Source organism: Ochotona princeps, chromosome X (genome assembly GCF_030435755.1).
Source record: "Ochotona princeps isolate mOchPri1 chromosome X, mOchPri1.hap1, whole genome shotgun sequence".
Lineage (NCBI taxonomy): Eukaryota > Metazoa > Chordata > Mammalia > Lagomorpha > Ochotonidae > Ochotona > Ochotona princeps.
Genome location: NC_080865.1, coordinates 6,315,590 through 6,334,491, shown reverse-complemented (window position 1 = coordinate 6,334,491; position 18,902 = coordinate 6,315,590). Strand labels below are relative to the sequence as shown.

Below are 18,902 nucleotides of genomic sequence, written 5' to 3'. Positions count from 1 at the left end.
GCTTCCACCAGACATGGGAACTCCTCCAGGCCAGAAACCACATTTGATTCCTCTGCCATGCCCAACCCCGCCACAGGGTCTGGGACGCAGCAGCCCTCAAGAAATGTCCACAGAATGAGGCTGTCCCATGGAGCACTAAGTTGTGGGGGTCAGGCTCAAGCACTGTTGGTGTTCAAGAAGGGGAGCTTGGGGTATGCCACAAATGGTCAAAGAGGGTTTCCTAGAGGAAGGGGATGGCGAGGATGAAGCATGTAGGGAGGAAAGGCGATGGTCTAGCCAGAGTTGCATGAAAAGGGCTTGTGAGCCAGCAAGCTTGTAAGCCAAAGCTGGGAGGCTGAGACTGAGTCCATGCAAGGGCCAGTGAGGACATGACGAGTGGCTGAGCACAGACAGGGCCAGCAGAAGCAAGGCCAATCGGCCGCAGTCGATAGCAAAGTGGTAATGCACTCTGGAGTGCGCCAGAACAGCGTCACCTGTTCACATCTCTGCATATCCCTGGGCCCCCAGGGTCTAAGGGCAGTCTCAGCTGAACTGGTCAACTGTCCTGAGAGGCAGCCTTACCTGTGGATGGCAAACAGCAGGGCCAAAGCTGCCACTGTCTTCTCCCCACCGGATAAATTGTCCATAGGCCGGAAGCGTTTGCCAGGAGCCACGCAGTTGTAGTTGATGCCATCCAAGTAGGGCTCCTCTGGGTTCTCAGGACCCAGGAATGCCTGCGGAAAAGCAGACTCATTAGGATCCCGATGGGAGTAAGGAAAATGAAAGGCAAAGGGCAATGGTGGCTGGTTGCAGTTGGCTGGGCAAGGGACTGCAACCTACCTGGGCACTGCTGTTGCGGGACAGAGCCTTGTAGATCTCATCGATGTTGGTAGCCACGGACTCAAAACAGGCGTTGAAGCGGTCAAAGCGCTCCTTCTTGATCTGTTCAAACGCCTGCTTGGCCTTCTTCGCTCGCTTTCGGGCTGCCTCAAACTCTGCCAGAAGGAAAAATCAAGGGCCCTTCTTTCTGTGCTTAGTTCTGTCAGGGCAGAGGGCTAAGCCCCAACCAGAATGACCCTGCAAATGATAAGCCAGGGCAGGAACATCCCACAGAGAAAAAAGGATGCCTGAAGAAGGTCAAAGAGGCTCCCACCAGATCTGCACCTGCCACAAGACCAGCGCAGAGGAAGAAATCGGGACCTAGAGTCATATGAACATGGAGCCTTCCCTGGGCCCTGCCAGCAACCAGCCGTGTGGCTGCGGGCAAGTCATGTACCCACTCATAACCTCAACAGTTTTCTACTCTAACATCCTTTTGATAACCCCCTGGGTTATAAAAACAAACAAAAAGCCTGGAGGTTTTTTTTTTTTTTTTTTTTTTTTTCATGAATACAGTTCCAAAGGTTCAGGGATTTCCCCTCTCACCCTCCCCAGTTACCCCCACACACACTGTTTTCACCTATATTGTCCTTCAACAACAGGCACAAATCTATCATTCTGCTATTGAAGTGTATCCTGACATGGTTTTAAGTAACAAAGTCTGTAACAAGTAGGCAATAAAGCCATGGGTTACACAGTAGGCGCCCAGCATGGCTCTAGCCTCCGGAGCCTTCCCCTTGGCCCAAAGGCGGGAGGGGGTGGGGAAAGGGCAGGTTTTAAGTCTTACCATCGGAGGTCTCCTGGAACTTGTCTCGGACACTCTCCAGCTTTTCCATGGCCTTCATGTTGGGGGCAGCGATGCGCTGTAACACGCTCTGCTGCTCATTCAACTTCTGCTGCAGTGTGTTCATCTCCTGCTTAATCTCCTCCTCGGCCTGGGCATCCTGCAAGTCCCAGGACCCACCACATCAGCAAGGGCCTGGCCCACCAAGATGGTGGCCCCAAGGGGACCCTGGCCACCTGCTCTCCCATGCAAAGGCAGATTGTTCCCCAACTTGCCTCATCCCACCCGATTCTCCTACATACAGGAACCATTCCCACCACGGCTGGCAAAAACGGGCTGTTGCAGCTTTCTCCTCTCCAGCCCTTCCTCCAGGCTCTGCTGACCTCTCTGCCTCTCTGGAGGAGCAGCTGGTGGTGCCCCTCTCTGGCTGTCAGCCCAGGCCAGGAGCCAGCCCCATGCCAGGGTGACCTCGAGGCTCCCACACAGGCTGCTCCAGACTCTCCTTACGGCACCACAATGATGAAGTCAACTCACACTGTCTGCTTAGATCGCTAGAGCTGAGCCAATCTCACTTGCGTTTGCTTTAAGCTCTTAGGGATATTGTAGTGAGTGTGCCTTTCTGCCACATTTCGTCACTAAATGCTTATTCAGGGCTGGGGACTGTGGCGTGGCAGGTGAAGCTGCTGCTAGGGATGCTCGCACCCCTTATCACAGTGCCTGCTGTGTGAATACTGATGACTGCACTTCCAATCCAGCTGCCTACTAGTGTACCTGGAGAGGGGGCAGCTGGCCCAAATGCCTGTGGGCATGACACCTATGTGGAAGACCCAGCTGCAGTTCCAGGGCGCTGGCTTCAGTTGCCTACCCACAACTGTTGCAGACATTTGGGGAATAAACAAAGACTGTGCACCTTTCAAATGAAATGGAAAAAAAAAAATTTTTTTAAAGATAATCAACTTACAAGCTTTTGCTCAAAAGCAAAGAACCCAGGAAACCAGGATAGCAGTGGTACTAATGGCATGTGTGCAGATTCCATGGCCTAAATGTGCTGGAGATACTTTATTCTGAGCATTGCAGGGAAACACACATTTTGAGTGACTCCAGAAATTCTCTGTGAAGATCTCTAGGCCCTATTGTGGAGTGGTTTCCAGGACAGGTTTTTCAGTGAACTATGAAAAGTGCAATACAGTATGCTTAAGAGGCAATATGAATATATTTGCATTTTAAACAACCCAAAACAAGGGGATAACCCAAAGACTAAAGGATTACCTACAGAGAAAGCAGTAAAAGGGACAGAAAGTGTTCTCTTCAAGTATCTTGTTTTACACTTCTGGTTTTCGAAACACATGAAGATGTTACATAATCATGCAACAACATTAAAATCAAGGTCAGAGCTGTGGCACAGCCTGGGATCCTGACATCCAACACTCTTAAATGCTGGGTCAAGTCTCAGCTCTTGCATTTCTGGTCCAGCTTCCTGCTGATGCACCTGGGAAAGCAGCTCAAGGTGGTTCAATGTGCTTGGGCCCATGCTACCCACATGAGAAACCCAGATGGAGTTCCAGGCTCCTGACTTAGGCCTGGCCCAGCCCTGGCTGCTGTGGTCATTTGGGGAGTGAACCAGCACATGGAGGGTATCTCTTTCTGTCTCTCCTTCTCCTTGCCTTTGCAACAAGTAAATAAAACTAATCTTCAAAAACAGAATTAAGTCAAAATGCATTAATTTGGGGTAAAAAAAAAAAAAAACCTGTTGGGTGTTCACAAGATGCCAAAAACATCTCCCCAATGATAATTTATTAATTCATATAAAACAAAAAAGTGTACATTTAGCTTTGAGGGATCTGGCAATTAACTCTTAACTAAGGAAACGTGCTAGGTTTCACCAACAGTGGGCACTCATGATGTGATGCAGTTCTCAACAGATGCCAATACCAAGTGCACAACCCCATGCATGCAAAGTTCCTGCCCAAAAAGCCCCAACAGAGCCCCAGATTATACCCAATTTTCAATTTACAGGAGACAGCAGGATTGGAAAAATGGGTTAAATGATGCATTCTACAAAGAAACTAAGAAATTTCGAATGTGGTAAATTTTCTAAAACAACTCACACAGATTCTTCAGAAGATACTGTGCAAGAGAGATGGACTCCTTCATGTTCACTAACTCAAGGGGAAGGTGTTTGGTCTAGAAGACACGACACCACGTGGTGGGCTAACATTCCATTTCAGAGTGCCTGATCTTCTTAGTTTTGGGTTGGAGTCTCAGTGCTGCTCCTCACTCCAGTTTCTTGCTAATACCACACTCTGGGAGTCAGGGAGTACCAGGGTGTGGTAGCTCAAGTGACTTGGTCTTTCTGAGACCCATTCTGAGAGACCTGCACTAGTTCCCAGTTGCTGGCTTCACACTAGCGCTGTCCTGGGCTATTGCAGCTGTTTGGAAAAAGAATCAATAGATGAAAGATCTCTCTCTAATACTTAATAAAATAAAAACCTAAAGCAATTTAGTAAATCTTGATTTCATCCTAGTTCCAATGAAGGGGGAAGGAGCTCTATAAAGACTCTTGAAACTTCTAGGAAAACCCAAATATGGATTAGATACTAAGTACTATTCTTTTACGTATAATGTTATATTGTGGTCAGGTATGAGACTCCCCTGTTCATAGCAGGCAGAACAATCCAGGATTGAAGCATCAGATGTTTCTGCTTTGTTCAAAAGGTTCCCAGGTAGGCAGGTGGCTGGTGATGTTACTTAGGAGACCCACATCCCGAAATGGAGTCCCTGGGTTCGTATCTCTGCTCTTGTTTCCATTCTAGCTTCCTTCTAGTGCAGACCATGAAAGTCAGCAGGTGATGGCTCAAGAACTTATGTCGCTGGCACCCACGTGGACGACCTACCTGAAATTTCAGGCTCCTGGTTTCACCCTGGCCAGCCCCAGCTGTTGCAGACATTTTAGGAGTGAAACAGCAAATGGAGGAGCTCTCCCTATCTGTCTCAGTTTGGCTCTGCCTTCTGAATAATTTTTAAAAAAAAAAAATGTATAAAAGACTTAGCAAAAACAACCCAAAAACATGCATGTATTGGGGTGAAACAGAAGAGATGAGAAAGTCAAGGTGGTAAAATATTCATTGATGAAACTAACGTGAAAGGTGTATAGTTTCACTGTTGTTTCAACTATGCTGTAGGTTTGAGCCATTTTATTAGTAAAGTTGGGAGAGTAAATCAAAAGGCTACAATGAACAATCCGCACAATTTGAAAACAAAGAAATTGGTTAAACATTCAAAGAATTCTTTCCACTTAATTTAAAACACAGGAATAAGGGCTCATGCCGAATGAGCATTTAGCCTGTGATAAAAGAACATCAAGGAAATATTAAAGCTACTTTAAAAATATTGCACTTAAGGGCCCGGCACCGTGGTCTAGCGGCTAAAGTCTTCGCCTTGAACGCCCCGGGATCCCACATGGATGCCAGTTCTAATCCCAGCAGCTCCACTTCCCATCCAGCTCCCTGCTTGTGGCCTGGGAAAGCAGTTGAGGACGGCCCAAAGCCTTGGGACCCTGCACCCACGTGGGAGACCTGGAAGAGCTCCTGGTTCCCGGCTTTGGATCGGCACAACACCGGCCCGATGCGGTCACTTGGGGAGTGAATCATCAGACGGAAGATCTTCCTCTCTGTCTCTCCTCTCTGTATATCTGACTTTGTAATGAAAATAAATAAATCTTTAAAAAAAATTGCACTTAATGAAAATGATACAATAACTTACTGTGTTTTTCAAACTATTATGCACAGAGTAGGGTAAAGTAAATATGTTATTATGCTAGCATTGCTAGGAACCAAGATTTTCAGCTAGAATAACTTGGAGACTCTAACACAAAGTCTATGTGAAGCTCTGAAAATTCCAATTTCAAGGGAAAGTATCAATATGAACTTGTGACACAATTTTTCCTTCAAAATGAAAAATGTGTTTAGTAGCCCAATCTACTGAGAAGTCCTAAAAGCACTGACCAACCACCCAAAGTCAGGGTCATTTCAATGTCCAGATGGCAGTTGCTGAATTAGGGCATTTTCCACTGAAAGAAGTGAGAGCTGCTCAGAGAAACGGCAGATTCTGGGCCCAGGGTGGGAAACACAGAAGATGAGCTCAGGCAGATCAGAAAGCAAGATGCTGAAGACTACAAGGGATGCGACAAAATGACTCCGAAGCCCAAGATGGGATAAGGCAGCACTGAAAAGGATGATAATCATGACAGACTAAAACACACCATATGAAGAGAACTCAGCGAGCAAATCCTGAGATTGCCAAGGAAAACAACTCAGTATTTTACAAACGGATGAATAAAAAGGGGAAACAAATATATACCACACCCTTCCCATACAAACTGTATCTCAGGGTAACTGAATAAATGATGAGAACTCCCTCTTACAGCATTCCAGCTAACAAAGAAATGACAGAACTCACAGCTACCACGGCGGCCGGAGAAGGGTGGAGTTTGCCTCCAACCAAACCCGGAAGGGATGGCAGAATTCTGGCGGGCCCCTCAGGCAGTGAGACCACTGCTGCACCAATGAGGGGCACAGACCCATATCCCCCCACCAAATAAGGGCCGAGGCGACCCCCTGTTTTGGCTTCCGTGTCAAGGAGAGTTTTAAAAGCCCCTTCCCCATCTTTTCCACACTCTTCTTCCTCTGCAGCCCACTCCTTCCCGTCTGTCCTTTCTGCTGCACGGGGAAGCGAAGCCCATGACCGTGGTTCTGAAATAAAGGCCAGCTAAATTCTTTCCATATAATTGGCTGAGTTATTCTTTCCCTAGTGGTCGGCGAATCTAACATTTGGCGAGCGGTAAATCTAACAAGAACAAAATCACTGTTTTTGCAATCAATGAATTAATGGAGCAAAGTAATGATCATCACAGCTGTGAACCACACAAAGCACCACTACCAAGCATTGCGTATTTCCTAATGGAAGTAGGAAATGACCACAACAAACAAGTCAACCCCTAGATAGCATCTAATCAAGCCTCTGAATGTGTACTGTCCGACATGACTACCAACCACGAGTGGCTACTGAGCATGTGAAAACGGGGCTAGTGCAACTGAGGAACTAACGCTCCAATTTTTGCTGGACTTGAAATTCATTTAAATTGAAAACAGGATCCTTAATTCAGTCACTGGAAAACTTTTCAGCATATTTGGGGCAACTTGGGTATGTGGGTCTTCTTTTTCAACTAAATTTTAGGAAATCTAAATACAGATCAAGTCCTTCTGAGGGAAGCTTAGCATCTAAACTGAGATATCTGGATTTGGATACTAGATTGGAAGACTTAGCATAATAAAAGACGGCCATGGGCCCGGCGGCGTGGCCTAGTGGCTAAAGTCCTCGCCTTGAATGCCCTGGGATCCCATATGGGCACTGGTTCTAATCCCAGCAGCTCCACTTCCCATCCAGCTCCCTGCTTGTGGCCTGGGAAAGCAGTTGAGGACGGCCCAAAGCCTTGGGACACTGCACCCGCGTGGGAGAACCAGAAGAGGTTCCTGGTTCCCGGCTTTGGATCGGCGCAGCGCCAGCCTGTTGCGGCTCACTTGGGGAGTGAATCATCGGACGGAAGATCTTCCTCTCTGTCTCTCCTCTCTGTCTATCTGACTTTGTAATAAAAATAATAAATCTTTAAAAAAAATGGCCACACATTGATCAATTTTATTTTGTTTGCACTGAAGTGATGAAATGATACTCTTTATGCTGCTGGAGTCCTGGTACTCAAGGCTTGGACTAAATTCCAGCCTCCCAGTCTCAGCCTGGCACAGTTCTAGCTCTTGTAGGTGAACCCACAGATGGATGATTTCTCTTTTCTCTTTGCCTTTCAAAGAAATATAGTACTTCCTCTTAAAAAAGCATAGGCTGGGCCCGGCGGCGTGGCCTAGCGGCTGAAGTCCTCGCCTTGAAGGCCCCGGGATCCCATACGGGCGCCGGTTCTAATCCCGGCAGCTCCACTTCCCATCCAGCTCCCTGCTTGTGGCCTGGGAAAGCAGTTGAGGACGGCCCAATGCATTGGGACCCTGCACCCGCGTGGGAGACCCGGAAGAGGTTCCAGGTTCCCGGCTTTGGATCGGCACGCACCAGCCCGCTGCGGCTCACTTGGGGAGTGAATCATCAGACGGAGGATCTTCCTCTCTGTCTCTCCTCCTCTGTGTATATCTGGCTGTAATAAAATGAATAAATCTTTTAAAAAAAAAAGCATAGGCTATAGCAATGCAAACATGCCAACTGAAAAATAGCAATTTCACCTTTTTCCATTTTACTTTTTAATACATGGCTACCAGAAAATTTTAAATTGAGGCTGGCACTGTGGCAAGTTAAGGTGCCGCTTGCAGTACCCACACGGACACCAGGTTTGAGTCGTTAGACTCCCAGCTGCTCTACTTTTGATCCAGTTCCTGCTAATGCACCTGAGAAAACAGCAAAAGACAGTTCAAGTCCTTAAGCCCCTGCACCTGCACAGGAAATGCAGAAAAAGTTCCTAGCTCCCAGCTTCAGATCAGCCCAGCCCCGCTCACTGCAGTCACCCGGGGAGGAAACCAGCAATGCAAGATCTCTGTCTTCTCTGTCTATAACTCTGCCTTTCAAGTAAATAAAGCAATCCTTTCAAAACAAAGGATTTTAATCTCTATGGATCTGCACTGACCTATACCTAACCACTTGTTTATAGGAATGATAGCAAATATAAATATTTGTCTTGTTTCAAGAGGACTTCTTAAACATTTTCATTTGTTTGAAAAAGGCAAACACAAAAAGATCTCCTGTTGGCTGGTTCACTCCCCAAACATCCATAATAGCCAGGGCTGGATGAGGCTGAAAGGAAGAATCCAGCAAGTTAATACAGATCTCCTACATGGATGACACTGCTGCGACCACTTGAGTCATCACCTGCTGCCTCCCAGGGTGCAAATGAGCAGGAAGCTGGACCTGGAAGTGGAGCCCAGACTCAAGCCCAGGCACGCTAATACGTTGGTTTCAAGTGGTGTCTTAACTGATGCACCAAATGTCCAGCGGAGACAATATTGCAAATATCGTAAGATACAATCAGCAAAGCATAGCATGTGGAAAACTGGGAAAGAGAGTCAATATCTTTATCAACCAAAAAATATTGTAAAGAAAAAGCAGATAGAATGGGATTCTATTGATTAAATTAGACTTGAGAAACATGAACTAATCATTTTATTAATCAACTGTATCTATCATTTCAACTCAAAATTCAAGCAAGCAAACTCTTAACAGAGCATATATGTGCATGAGACAGAGAACAGACAGACACAATCAGGGACACACAACACTAAACGTTATATTAAGGAATTATTTCAGAATCATCATAATGGTTCTAATTATTTTAAGTCTTAGTTCTTGGGCCCTGTGTGGTAGCCTAGAGGCTAAAGTCCTTGTATTGCATGAACCGGCATCCCATATGGATGCCAGATCATATCCCAGTTGCTCTACTTCCCATCCAGCTCCCTGCCTGTGGCCTGGGAGAGCAATCGAGGACGGCCCCAAGCCTTGGGACCTTGCACCCACAAGGGAGACTCAGAAGCAGCTCTTGGCTCCTGCATTGGATTGGCTCAGCTCCAGCTGTTGTGGCCTCTTGAGTAGTAAACCAGTGGACAGAACATCTTCCTCTCTCTTTCTCCTTCTCTCTGTAAAATCTGCTTTCCCGGCCCGGCACGATAGCGTAGTGGTTAAGGTCCTCGCCTTGAACGCGCCAGGATCCCATATGGGTGCCAGTTCTAACCCCGGAGGCACCGTTTCCCATCCAGCTCCCTGCTTGTGGCCTGGGAAAGCAGTCGAGGACGGCCCAAAGCTTTGGGACCCTGCACCTGTGTGGGAGACCTGGAGAAGGCTCCTGGTTTTGGGTTGGCTCAGTTCCAGCCGTTGGAGAGTGAACCACTGGACAGAAGATCTTCCTCTCTCTCTCTCTCTCCTCTCTGTATATCTGACTTTCCAATAAAAATAAATAAATCTTTAAAAAAATGCAATTAAAAAATCTGCTTTTCAATAAAATAAATCTTGTTTTAGAGCTATACTCTGTGATGTTTACAAATGAAATATAATGTCCAGAATTTATTTTAATAAAACTTGAGTAAGGAGGGAGGATCAGACACCGTCAGATGCTGCACTGAATAGCAAAATATCCACCTTTCCATTGAGAAGCTCTGCTGTAAAAGACCAGGATTCTAAAACATTGTCACAGGAAAGAAGTTCGGCTATGAACTGACAGTTACTGAAACTACATAAGAGAGCATCTTATGTATACATTTTTCCATAATAAAAATAAAAGTAAATCTAAAGTGGCTCCCACTGCCCAACAATGGGAAAATGAGCATCAAGAGTCTCTAACAGCCTGAAACATATGAATTGTATCTAAACTAAATCAACAATATAAATTTAAAACCTCAATATAAATTTTAAAACCTTAAAGGTAACAAGGGAAAGCATCAGTTCATTACTCCAAAAGCAAAAGAAAAAGATAAATTATTTATCCTACATTTCCTGTACTAACCCTACAGTGGTCTCCCCTTATCCCTGGGGCAAATATTCTAAGACCCCCAGTGGTTACTTGAAACCTCAGAGGGCATCAAACCCTACATATTTTGGTTTTTTTCCTATATACACACATAAGGCGTAAAATATCGGGTAAAACATATCCAATAACAAAGCAGAACAGTGTATTGTTAAAGTTATGTTATTGCACCACACTCATCCTCTTGTAAAGATGCGGGATAACATACTGTCCATGTGATGAGATAATGCAAGGTGAATGATGAAGGCACTGCAACAGAACTAGGCTACTGCTACAGAATGTCTGAAACAGAAGCAGTGCGATACTGCAGCAGCTGAGACGGCTACCCAGTGACCAGCAGCCGGGCCTAGTGAATACAGCATGGATATGTTGGCAAAGGGATGGTTCCCATTTCTGGATGGATCTAGTGGGCAGGAGCAAGGAATGGCATCACACTACATAGAACGATCCATGACTTAAATCTTGGGCACTATTTATGGAATTTTCTATTTAACATTTTCAGAGCACTGTTGATCATGGGTGCCTAGAAGTGCAGAAGGCAAAACCACAAATAAGGGGGAGCTACCATATTTCAAAGAAATAGTTGACTGTGAGAAAGTTCTTTTTAGAAGTCTAACACATGGAGGAAGAATGAAAAAAAAATTTTTTAAATTACCACTTTGCAACTCTTAACAGATCTAGGCAATGATTGCCAACAGTTCTAAAACCAATTCATGAAAGGATAATAGAGAATTCCTCATGATCACGGTTCTTCACTTGTATTATGTAAATCAAACATGCACAAAAACTCAGACTACTACAACGAAACCCATGACCCAGCTTCCACAATTAGCAACTTATGTCTAGCATGCTGCCATTCATCCCCCTAACTCCAAAACAATTAAAGTGAACCCCAAATATTATCTCAGCCACAAATACTTCAGTATACATTTAGTTTCTGAATCTCAGCCTGACTGACACTCTGGATCAGAAGAACAGTATGAGACTGCCCTGTGCACTATGGAATAGATAACCCTACCCCTGCTGTCTAGCTACTACTTGCTGACAGAGACCTCACCCCATTTCTAGGTGTGACATGTAAGTGCAACAAGAATGTACGCAGACACCGTCAGATGCTCCACTGAATAGCAAAGTATCCACCTTTCCATTGAGAAGCTCTGCTGTAAAAGACCAGGATTCTAAGAAAACATTGTCATAGTTAAAAGTAGTGACCAGTAACTACCCAACATCAGTTAAATATCTGGTAAATGTTCAAATTGCCTCCCTTATAGCATGTTTTTAAGATTTATTTTTATTGGAAAATCAGATTTACAGAGAGAAAGAGACAGAGAGAAAGAACTTCTGTCTGCTGTTTCAGTCCCCAAGTGACCAGCAATGGCCAGAGCTAAGCCAATCTGAAGCCAGGAGCCCCGCTAGGTCTCCCAAACAGGTGAGGGTCCCAAGGCTTTGGGCCATCCTCTACTGCTTTCCCAGGCCACAAGCAGAGAGCTGGATGGGAAGTGGAGCTGCCAGGACACAAACTGGCACCCATACAGGGATCATGGTACATGCAATGTGAGGCCTTTAGCCATTGAGCCACTGCACCAGGCACTCCTCCTTTCATATTATAGGTTATCAAAAGCGCTCCAAATAAGGTGCACATTTACTTACTGGTTGTATATTTTGTATTTCATTTAGTGAGTAAGTTCCTTCTCTCTCTTTTCTGGACAATACATTCAAGGGCCACAAGTTTCATTTGGTTCATGGGTCTGTTTCAGTCTTTACCAGCCCCCCCCTTTTCTTTATTATTTTATTTATGAAAGAAATCAGGTCTTTGGTCCTTTGGAGTTACACACCACCTGGATTTGGCTAACCGCAAGTCTGCTTCTTTTTACATGCCCCTCTTATAGTTAGCTCTCCATATCCATGGGTTTCCTATCAGTAGATTGAAGTATATAAACAGTAGAAATATTTGGGGAAAACACTGCATCTATAATGAACATACGCAAATTTTTAAAAAAGACCATCCAACAATTATTTGATATAGCATTTGCACTGCTATTGAAGTATATGGGAGGAAATATGTAGGTTATATGCAAATATGACACCATTTTATACAAGTCTTGAGCATTCTCAGATTTCGCTATCCAAAGGAGTCCTGGAACTAACCCTGTCTGGACCCCTGTGCATACGGAGGGCCAGCTGTCACTGGTACCTTTGGTAGGTTGATCAGATCCATGACTGAGTTTTTGGCAAGAATGTTTCATAGGTAATGCTGAATATGGATGTATACTAACATTACACACATAGAGAAATGACATATCTACTATGGAATACAAATGGAGGCCCACATATACATAGCACTATCTATATTTTTATTTTAAAAAAAACAAATTTTACTCCAATCAAAAACTGGTGATTTGTCCATCAGGGAATGGAAAAATATTTTAAGCCACGTAATGGGGATATAATCAGCCAAAACCAAAATGCAGAAAATTGTACAGGACCAATGACTCAATTTCTTCCATAAATAAATAGGAAGCAAAATACAAAAAGAGACAGAAAACTATTAGGGACCAATTTTAACATATGGACCTCACTTGAATCCTGATTTAAACACATAAATTTTAAAAATTATATACCCTTCAAGAAAGTCTAAACATTCACCAAACAGTATATTATACTGCAGAGCAATTAAATTATTTAGGGGCCAGTGTTGTGGTGCAGCGGGTTTAAGCTGCTGCCTACAATGCCAGCATCCCATATGGGCACCTGTTTGAGTCCCAGCTGCTCCACTCCAATCTATCTCCCTGATAGTGGTCTGAGAGAGCACCAAAGATGGCCCAAATGCATGGGATCCTGTGCCCATCCACATGGAAGACTCAGGTGAAGCTCCTGGCTTCGGATGGGCCAGCCCAGCTTCAGCAGTTGTGGCCCTTTGGGTAGTGAAACGGAAGATGGAAGATCTGTCTCTGATTCTACCTTTCAAAAAATAAATAAATAAACCTTGAAAGAAATGAGACGGATTATTGTACTACATGCCACTTGGGTGCCCAGCTGCTGTAGATGATGGGCCATGAGTGTTTTGGGTCCACTCTATGAGTCTCCTCGTTTCTATGCATATGACAAAGTAGGGGTTGGAAAGCATTGGAAACCATTTAGGAGGCTCCTTCAGGAATCTATGGGAGATGAACTACAAATTTTATAGAAACAGAAGAAAAAAAAAGCAGAATTCAAAAGACAGCAGAGGGACAATCAATACGGCTTGGTCATTAATTGACTATGTGACGTGAGAAAGGAGCATCAGGGAGATGCTCAGATGCCTTGCTGAGCACACTAGGAGGGGGCACTGAGCAGGCGCAGATTTGGAGAGGAAGGGTGCACTTTCCGGTAGCTCTGGGGCCTGGCCTAGAGGGGGCAGCCACAGGCAGGGAGGTGAAAGACAGGATGAGAGAAGGCCGCAGAGGAAAGCAGACCGGGAGCACAGGCAAGCTGTTGGTTGCCCAGGAGACTGTTTCTGGGTGGGTTATCTGGATAGACACACACACTCAGGGAAGGGGCAGAGAGACCCCTGGCAGGGACAGGAGCAACTGCAAGTGGTGGGTGGGAGATGTGTATGTCCCTGTATTCACATGACCGGGAGACCCCGACTCACACCTCGGGTCTCCCTCACTGGCCTGCACAGGGCTCCCGGACAGTCTGAGGCTCTCCCTGCACAGCCGAGGCAGCACCCCCAGCCACATCCCCGTGGCTGATCCTTACCTTTAGGTCCTCACACAGGTCTCCATAGTCGATCTCGATGAGGGCCTCTCGTGCGTAAATGCTGGAGGTTCTCTGCGAACCGCTCACTGAATCCTCCCCCTGGGAGCTGCCCTGCAATGGCGAGCGGAGAGTCTAATCAGGGAAACTGGCCGTGAGAGCCCCCCTCCACAGGAAGGATAGAAAAGCACTGTGGCCAAGGCGCTGTGGGCAGGAAGAGCCAACTTCAAAATCAGGCTCTACCACCACCAACTAACAACTCCTGCTCCCAGACCCCCGAGTGTCTTCACCTGTAACGTGTGGCCCTGGCTGGCAGGGCTGTGGCTAGGAAAAGATGTAATTATACTACAGGCTACTTGGATGCCCAGATTTCTGCTATTCAAAAACAGGCTGCATGCCAAAAGCCTCTCGATCAACACTCCCCAGCCCCTTGCGCTCAGGCTCTGCCGCCTGCAGATCCCCCCGCTGGCTGGCGTGGGACCTCCACTCCTTCACCTCTGTGTGGCTGGCGTCCCTTACCCAACCCACTCCTGGCCCACCTCCCTTCCTGCAGCAAAGCTCTCATTCCCCAGGTCCCATTTCCCAACTCCGTCTGCTCTTGGCTCATGCCCCTTAGTCTCCATGTCCGTCTGCCACCTGTGGAGCTTCCGCAGCTCAGGTCCCTCAGGTTAATGACACTGTCATCCTTCCCTCTGTCCCCACCCACTGGGCTCTACTCCAAGTCGACTTCCCTCTCACACCAAGGCTGCTATCTCAGCTCGCCTTGCCTCACCTCTCCTGCATGCCTTGCTCGTCCTCGCCACCCTCTGCCCACCGTCTTCTGCTCACCTTCTGCTCCCTGTCAACATCACCCACCATCCCAGATGAGCGCTGCTCGCGGCCCAGTGCCGCCGGCCGCCGCGGTACGCACCTCTTCCTGACTGATATCGTCCATGGTGCCCTTGGACAGAGGCAGCTTGATGTCCTGCATCTTGCAGGCCTGCAGCAAGTTGTGGCGGTCACTGCGCTTCTGCTCCAGCTTGGTCTCAATGGCTGTCACCTCCTTTTGCAAATGAGTCATTTCCCTAAAAGGGCCGTGGGAGCCGGGTGAGACCCCTATCTGGCAGGCCATCTGCTCTACCTCCTTCCTCCCACCCCAGGCCTGAACCCACTCACTTGTTGGCGCCCCCGAGTTTCTTACGAATCTCTTCCATCTCGTGATTTTTGTCATTCACTTCGGACTTCTTGGCCAGGTGCTGATTCTTCAGGTCTTGTAGCTGGGCCATGGTCTCATCTATGATCTTCATGTGTCTCTGTTCCTCCTGGGGCCAGGAGGAGCCACAGGCCAAGGTGAGGGCTTCCCTCGCCTTCCCTGCAAGCCGCTTCTCCTGCCCCCACCCTGCCTGCCAGGCAATCTGTGGGTGCCATTGCATGCCCCATCACTCTTTAATCTTTTCCTAACTTACTTAATAGCCCTCTTCCACACATCTCAACCATAAGGTTGCCTTCTGCAAAAAAGCTCGGAGTGTAGAGAAAGTATGAGGGTGGGGTGGGGGAAGAAATCACTTGTAATCCCACCAGCCAAAGAGAACTAATTAGCATTCTAGAATTTATTTCCTCCCGGCATTATTTATAGACAGCTTTACATAGTTGAGACTAGATTGCAATTAAATCTCCATATTCTGACTTAATGTTACATTTCAACATTTTCTACACCAAAACTTCCTGCCATGTGCAGTGTAACATTTGTCTTTTATAAAAACCCAAACAACACTGTATGTTTTCTTTGATAACACATATATGAGTGTGCAAGTGCTTAAGCAAACTTACAGAAGTTCTAGAAGAATACACACTGACCTGAGATTGCCTCTGGGAAAACTAAAAGGCGTTGGGTGGAGAGTGGTCAGTCAGGAAAGGACTGTAGCCTTACTTGTAATACTCAGATTTTTTTTAAAGGAGAATCTGCATTTTCCTTGTGATCTTAAAAAAGTCACAGAAAGGAGATATATCTGCAACTTAATTTCAAGTGGCTCCTGAAAAATAGCATATGAAGCAGTGCAAAAGCAAACGTGGTAACACCTTGATGAATCTTGGTGATGAGCAGGGAAATTCTCTGCACTGTTCGTGCGACTCTACTATGCCAGAAACTAACTCAGGATTTCACTACCCAGCTGCTAGTTCCATTGAGGACACCAGTAAACTAGGGTGGACAGTTTGGCCAAGCACTTTGAGATGCCTGCATCTTCTATCAGAGCCCTGAGTTCAGCATCTGCCTCCGACTCCTGCTTCCAGCTTCGTGCTGCTGCAGATCCGGGGGGCAGCCAATGACGGCTCAACTGATCCACCCAGGAGACCTGGACTGGGTTCTTGCTTCGTGGCTATAACCCAGGAATGTAGGAAGTGAACCAACAGGTGAAAGCTCTCTTTCCCTTTCTCCTTGCTTCACAAATAAAGACATTAAACAAACAAACAAAACCAAAAAACAACTACCAAAGAGGACGATAGTCGTCCTGATTTATTCGTGGGAGATTAGTTCCAGAACTTCACAGGTACCATAAGCTGTGATGTTAGTCTTTACCAGCAGTGGGGAACCTTTTTTTCTTCCAAGGGCCATGTGGATTTTATTCCAGGTCATACAAAATTATCAACGTAAAAATGGACAGATTTAGTGAATTAAGTCCTACCAGTAGTTGCCTCAGCAGGGCCAGACCAAATTACTTCATGAGCCTTATGTGGCTCGTGAGTAGGATGCCCCTCACCCACTTTAAATCATCCCTAGATAACTTAACAATATCCAATAAAATGCAAATGCTATCCAACTTAGGGAATAAGAGAAAGAAGTCTGTATTGCAGTGAAGATATGGACATCACAGTCCTAACTACACTTTCCATCTGTAGTTGATTCAATCTACAGTTTTAAAACCCATTTTTCATACATACAGTTGACTATACTTTCATCAGGGGCTAATGAAGAAAAGACACAAAGAGGCAACAAATAAAGGCACACACAACGATCAAATGACACCACCTGTTCAGTTCAAATCAAGGGAAGAGCAAGTCACCTAATAACTGAATGCTTTAGGGAAGATTTCAGAGTAATCTAAAGAAAGTAAGAAAACTGAGTCATCACATACGCTACAAGCCGGCACAGGTGAGTTAAAGTCAAAGGAACCTAGCTGTGCAGTGACTGCATTTCAGATAAACGTTCGCATCTGCTGCACTGAATTTACATGGTTAGTCTGAATCTCATCTGTTAGCATCTATCTGTCTAAAATACACATATATAATTTAATTTTAAAAGGTAGAAAGAAGACTAGAGAGGTCACCCATTCCTGACAGATCACGCCTCAAAGACCTAGAGTTTGGAAAGGCCAAAGGCAGGAGCTGGGCTCCTCGGTTTCCTGTGTGGGTGACAGAGGCCTGGCCGCTAAGCCATCGCCTGCTGCCTCCTAAGGTGAACATTAGCAGGAACTGTGAATCGGGAGCAGAGCCAGGATTAGAAAGAACCCAGGCACTCTGAAATGGGATATAGGCCTCCCAAGTGGTGTGTTCCACAGTTATGCCAAACACCCACCCCATTTGCTTGTATTTAATTTCTAAGTTTATCCTGGTTTGTGGTTAAATGTGCTAAGTATATATGTTTGTATGTATTTAAGTACCATCAAGGATTTAAGCCAACACTGCAGAGTTTAAGAACTAGTTTTCCTTTTAAAAGGGGGTCTGTGTATTACCGAACACTGAAGATCACTAAACTACACAGGTACTAACATGAATGTAATGAGCTTTTCAAAACTCCTACTTGCCAAGGGCACTGGATATTTTCCAATTTGGAACTATAAATAATGCTTGTAATAAACATCAAACTGTACACACTAAGCTTTGCCAGCATTCTGGATTATCTCCTCAGGTAACACTGGGGGAGCAGGCTGCTACACGTCCTGAAGTCTCCTGTGCCGAAGTTGCTGGTGAGAATTGTCTTTTTTCTGTTTCTAAATCTTGGGTGATGTGACAGTAAGCAAATCACATGTGATTGTTGCGTCAATTTGCATTTCTTTAACTTCCACTAAGGCTAAATCATTTATATTTGTGGGCTATTTGTAACTTCCGGAACTGCGTATGCCGCTGACCCACCTTCCCCCTATTTGGATCTTGGTATTTTTCTTGAGAAGATTATAAATGAACGTTATCCTTTCGTTCATCATATTCCTTCGAATTTCTTCCCTCCTGGTTGTTTGCATTTCAACTTTCTCCTTCCTTACCTTCTTTAGTTTCTCAATTTCATTTTCATCCTTTTTCACTGTCTGTTCCCACATGTGTACTTTATCCTGGTCTTCCTTCAGTTGGTTCTTTTCAAAATCCAGCTGGATGCCCAGGCGAGTCTTCTGATTCTCAAACTCCAATCTGTGGATGAGAAAGGGAAATCGGGCCCAGAGCTCAGGACACCAAAGTGACTCCTGATTTTCAGCCACCACCTGGCTCACGTGTACCCATAGACCTAAAACCCTTCTCTGAGGTCAGAGGGCTAAGTTCCTCAGCCTTGTCGACACGACACAGGCCGGGGAAGATTGGGCTAATCCCTTTAAACATCACTGAGTCTGGCACCCTTACAAGTCCTTAGAAGGCATGAAATGGTCCACCTGGACCCACCAGCTATGATAAGTGCTCTGTATTCAGCTTCTACGTACATACAACATGCTTTCATCAACAGTCCTGCAAGTAGGCATGACTTTGCTAAGTTTACAAATGAAAAAAGTCAGGCCAAGCGGTAAAAAGGCCTTGCCCAAGGCCCTAGTAAGTGGCCCATGTGAGATCAGAACCTACATCTGTCTAACACCCAAATCTAGGCTTTTCTTCATACCTCATCATTGCACTGTAAGAGAATGAGTCGAGATTGTTCTCCCGACACTGCCACGTATTAGTACTGTGATCTCAGGCAAGTTACTCATCTTCTCCAAGCCTCAGAAATATTAGAGTACT

The 18,902-nt window shown here is 45.7% G+C and overlaps 1 protein-coding gene across 1 annotated transcript in view; it reads right to left on the bottom strand.

Moving 5' to 3' along the window:
* SMC1A (structural maintenance of chromosomes 1A) overlaps positions 1-18,902 on the bottom strand; it is a 42,361-nt gene that overhangs the window by 3,558 nt on the left and 19,901 nt on the right. Inside the window, exons 16-22 of the mRNA XM_058659239.1 lie at positions 18,185-18,326; positions 15,102-15,247; positions 14,857-15,010; positions 13,950-14,060; positions 1,646-1,802; positions 820-974; positions 562-713 (exon numbers count right to left, since the gene is read on the bottom strand). Of these exons, the coding sequence (XP_058515222.1) occupies positions 562-713; positions 820-974; positions 1,646-1,802; positions 13,950-14,060; positions 14,857-15,010; positions 15,102-15,247; positions 18,185-18,326 (1,017 nt within the window). The remainder of the gene's footprint in view (positions 1-561; positions 714-819; positions 975-1,645; positions 1,803-13,949; positions 14,061-14,856; positions 15,011-15,101; positions 15,248-18,184; positions 18,327-18,902) is intronic.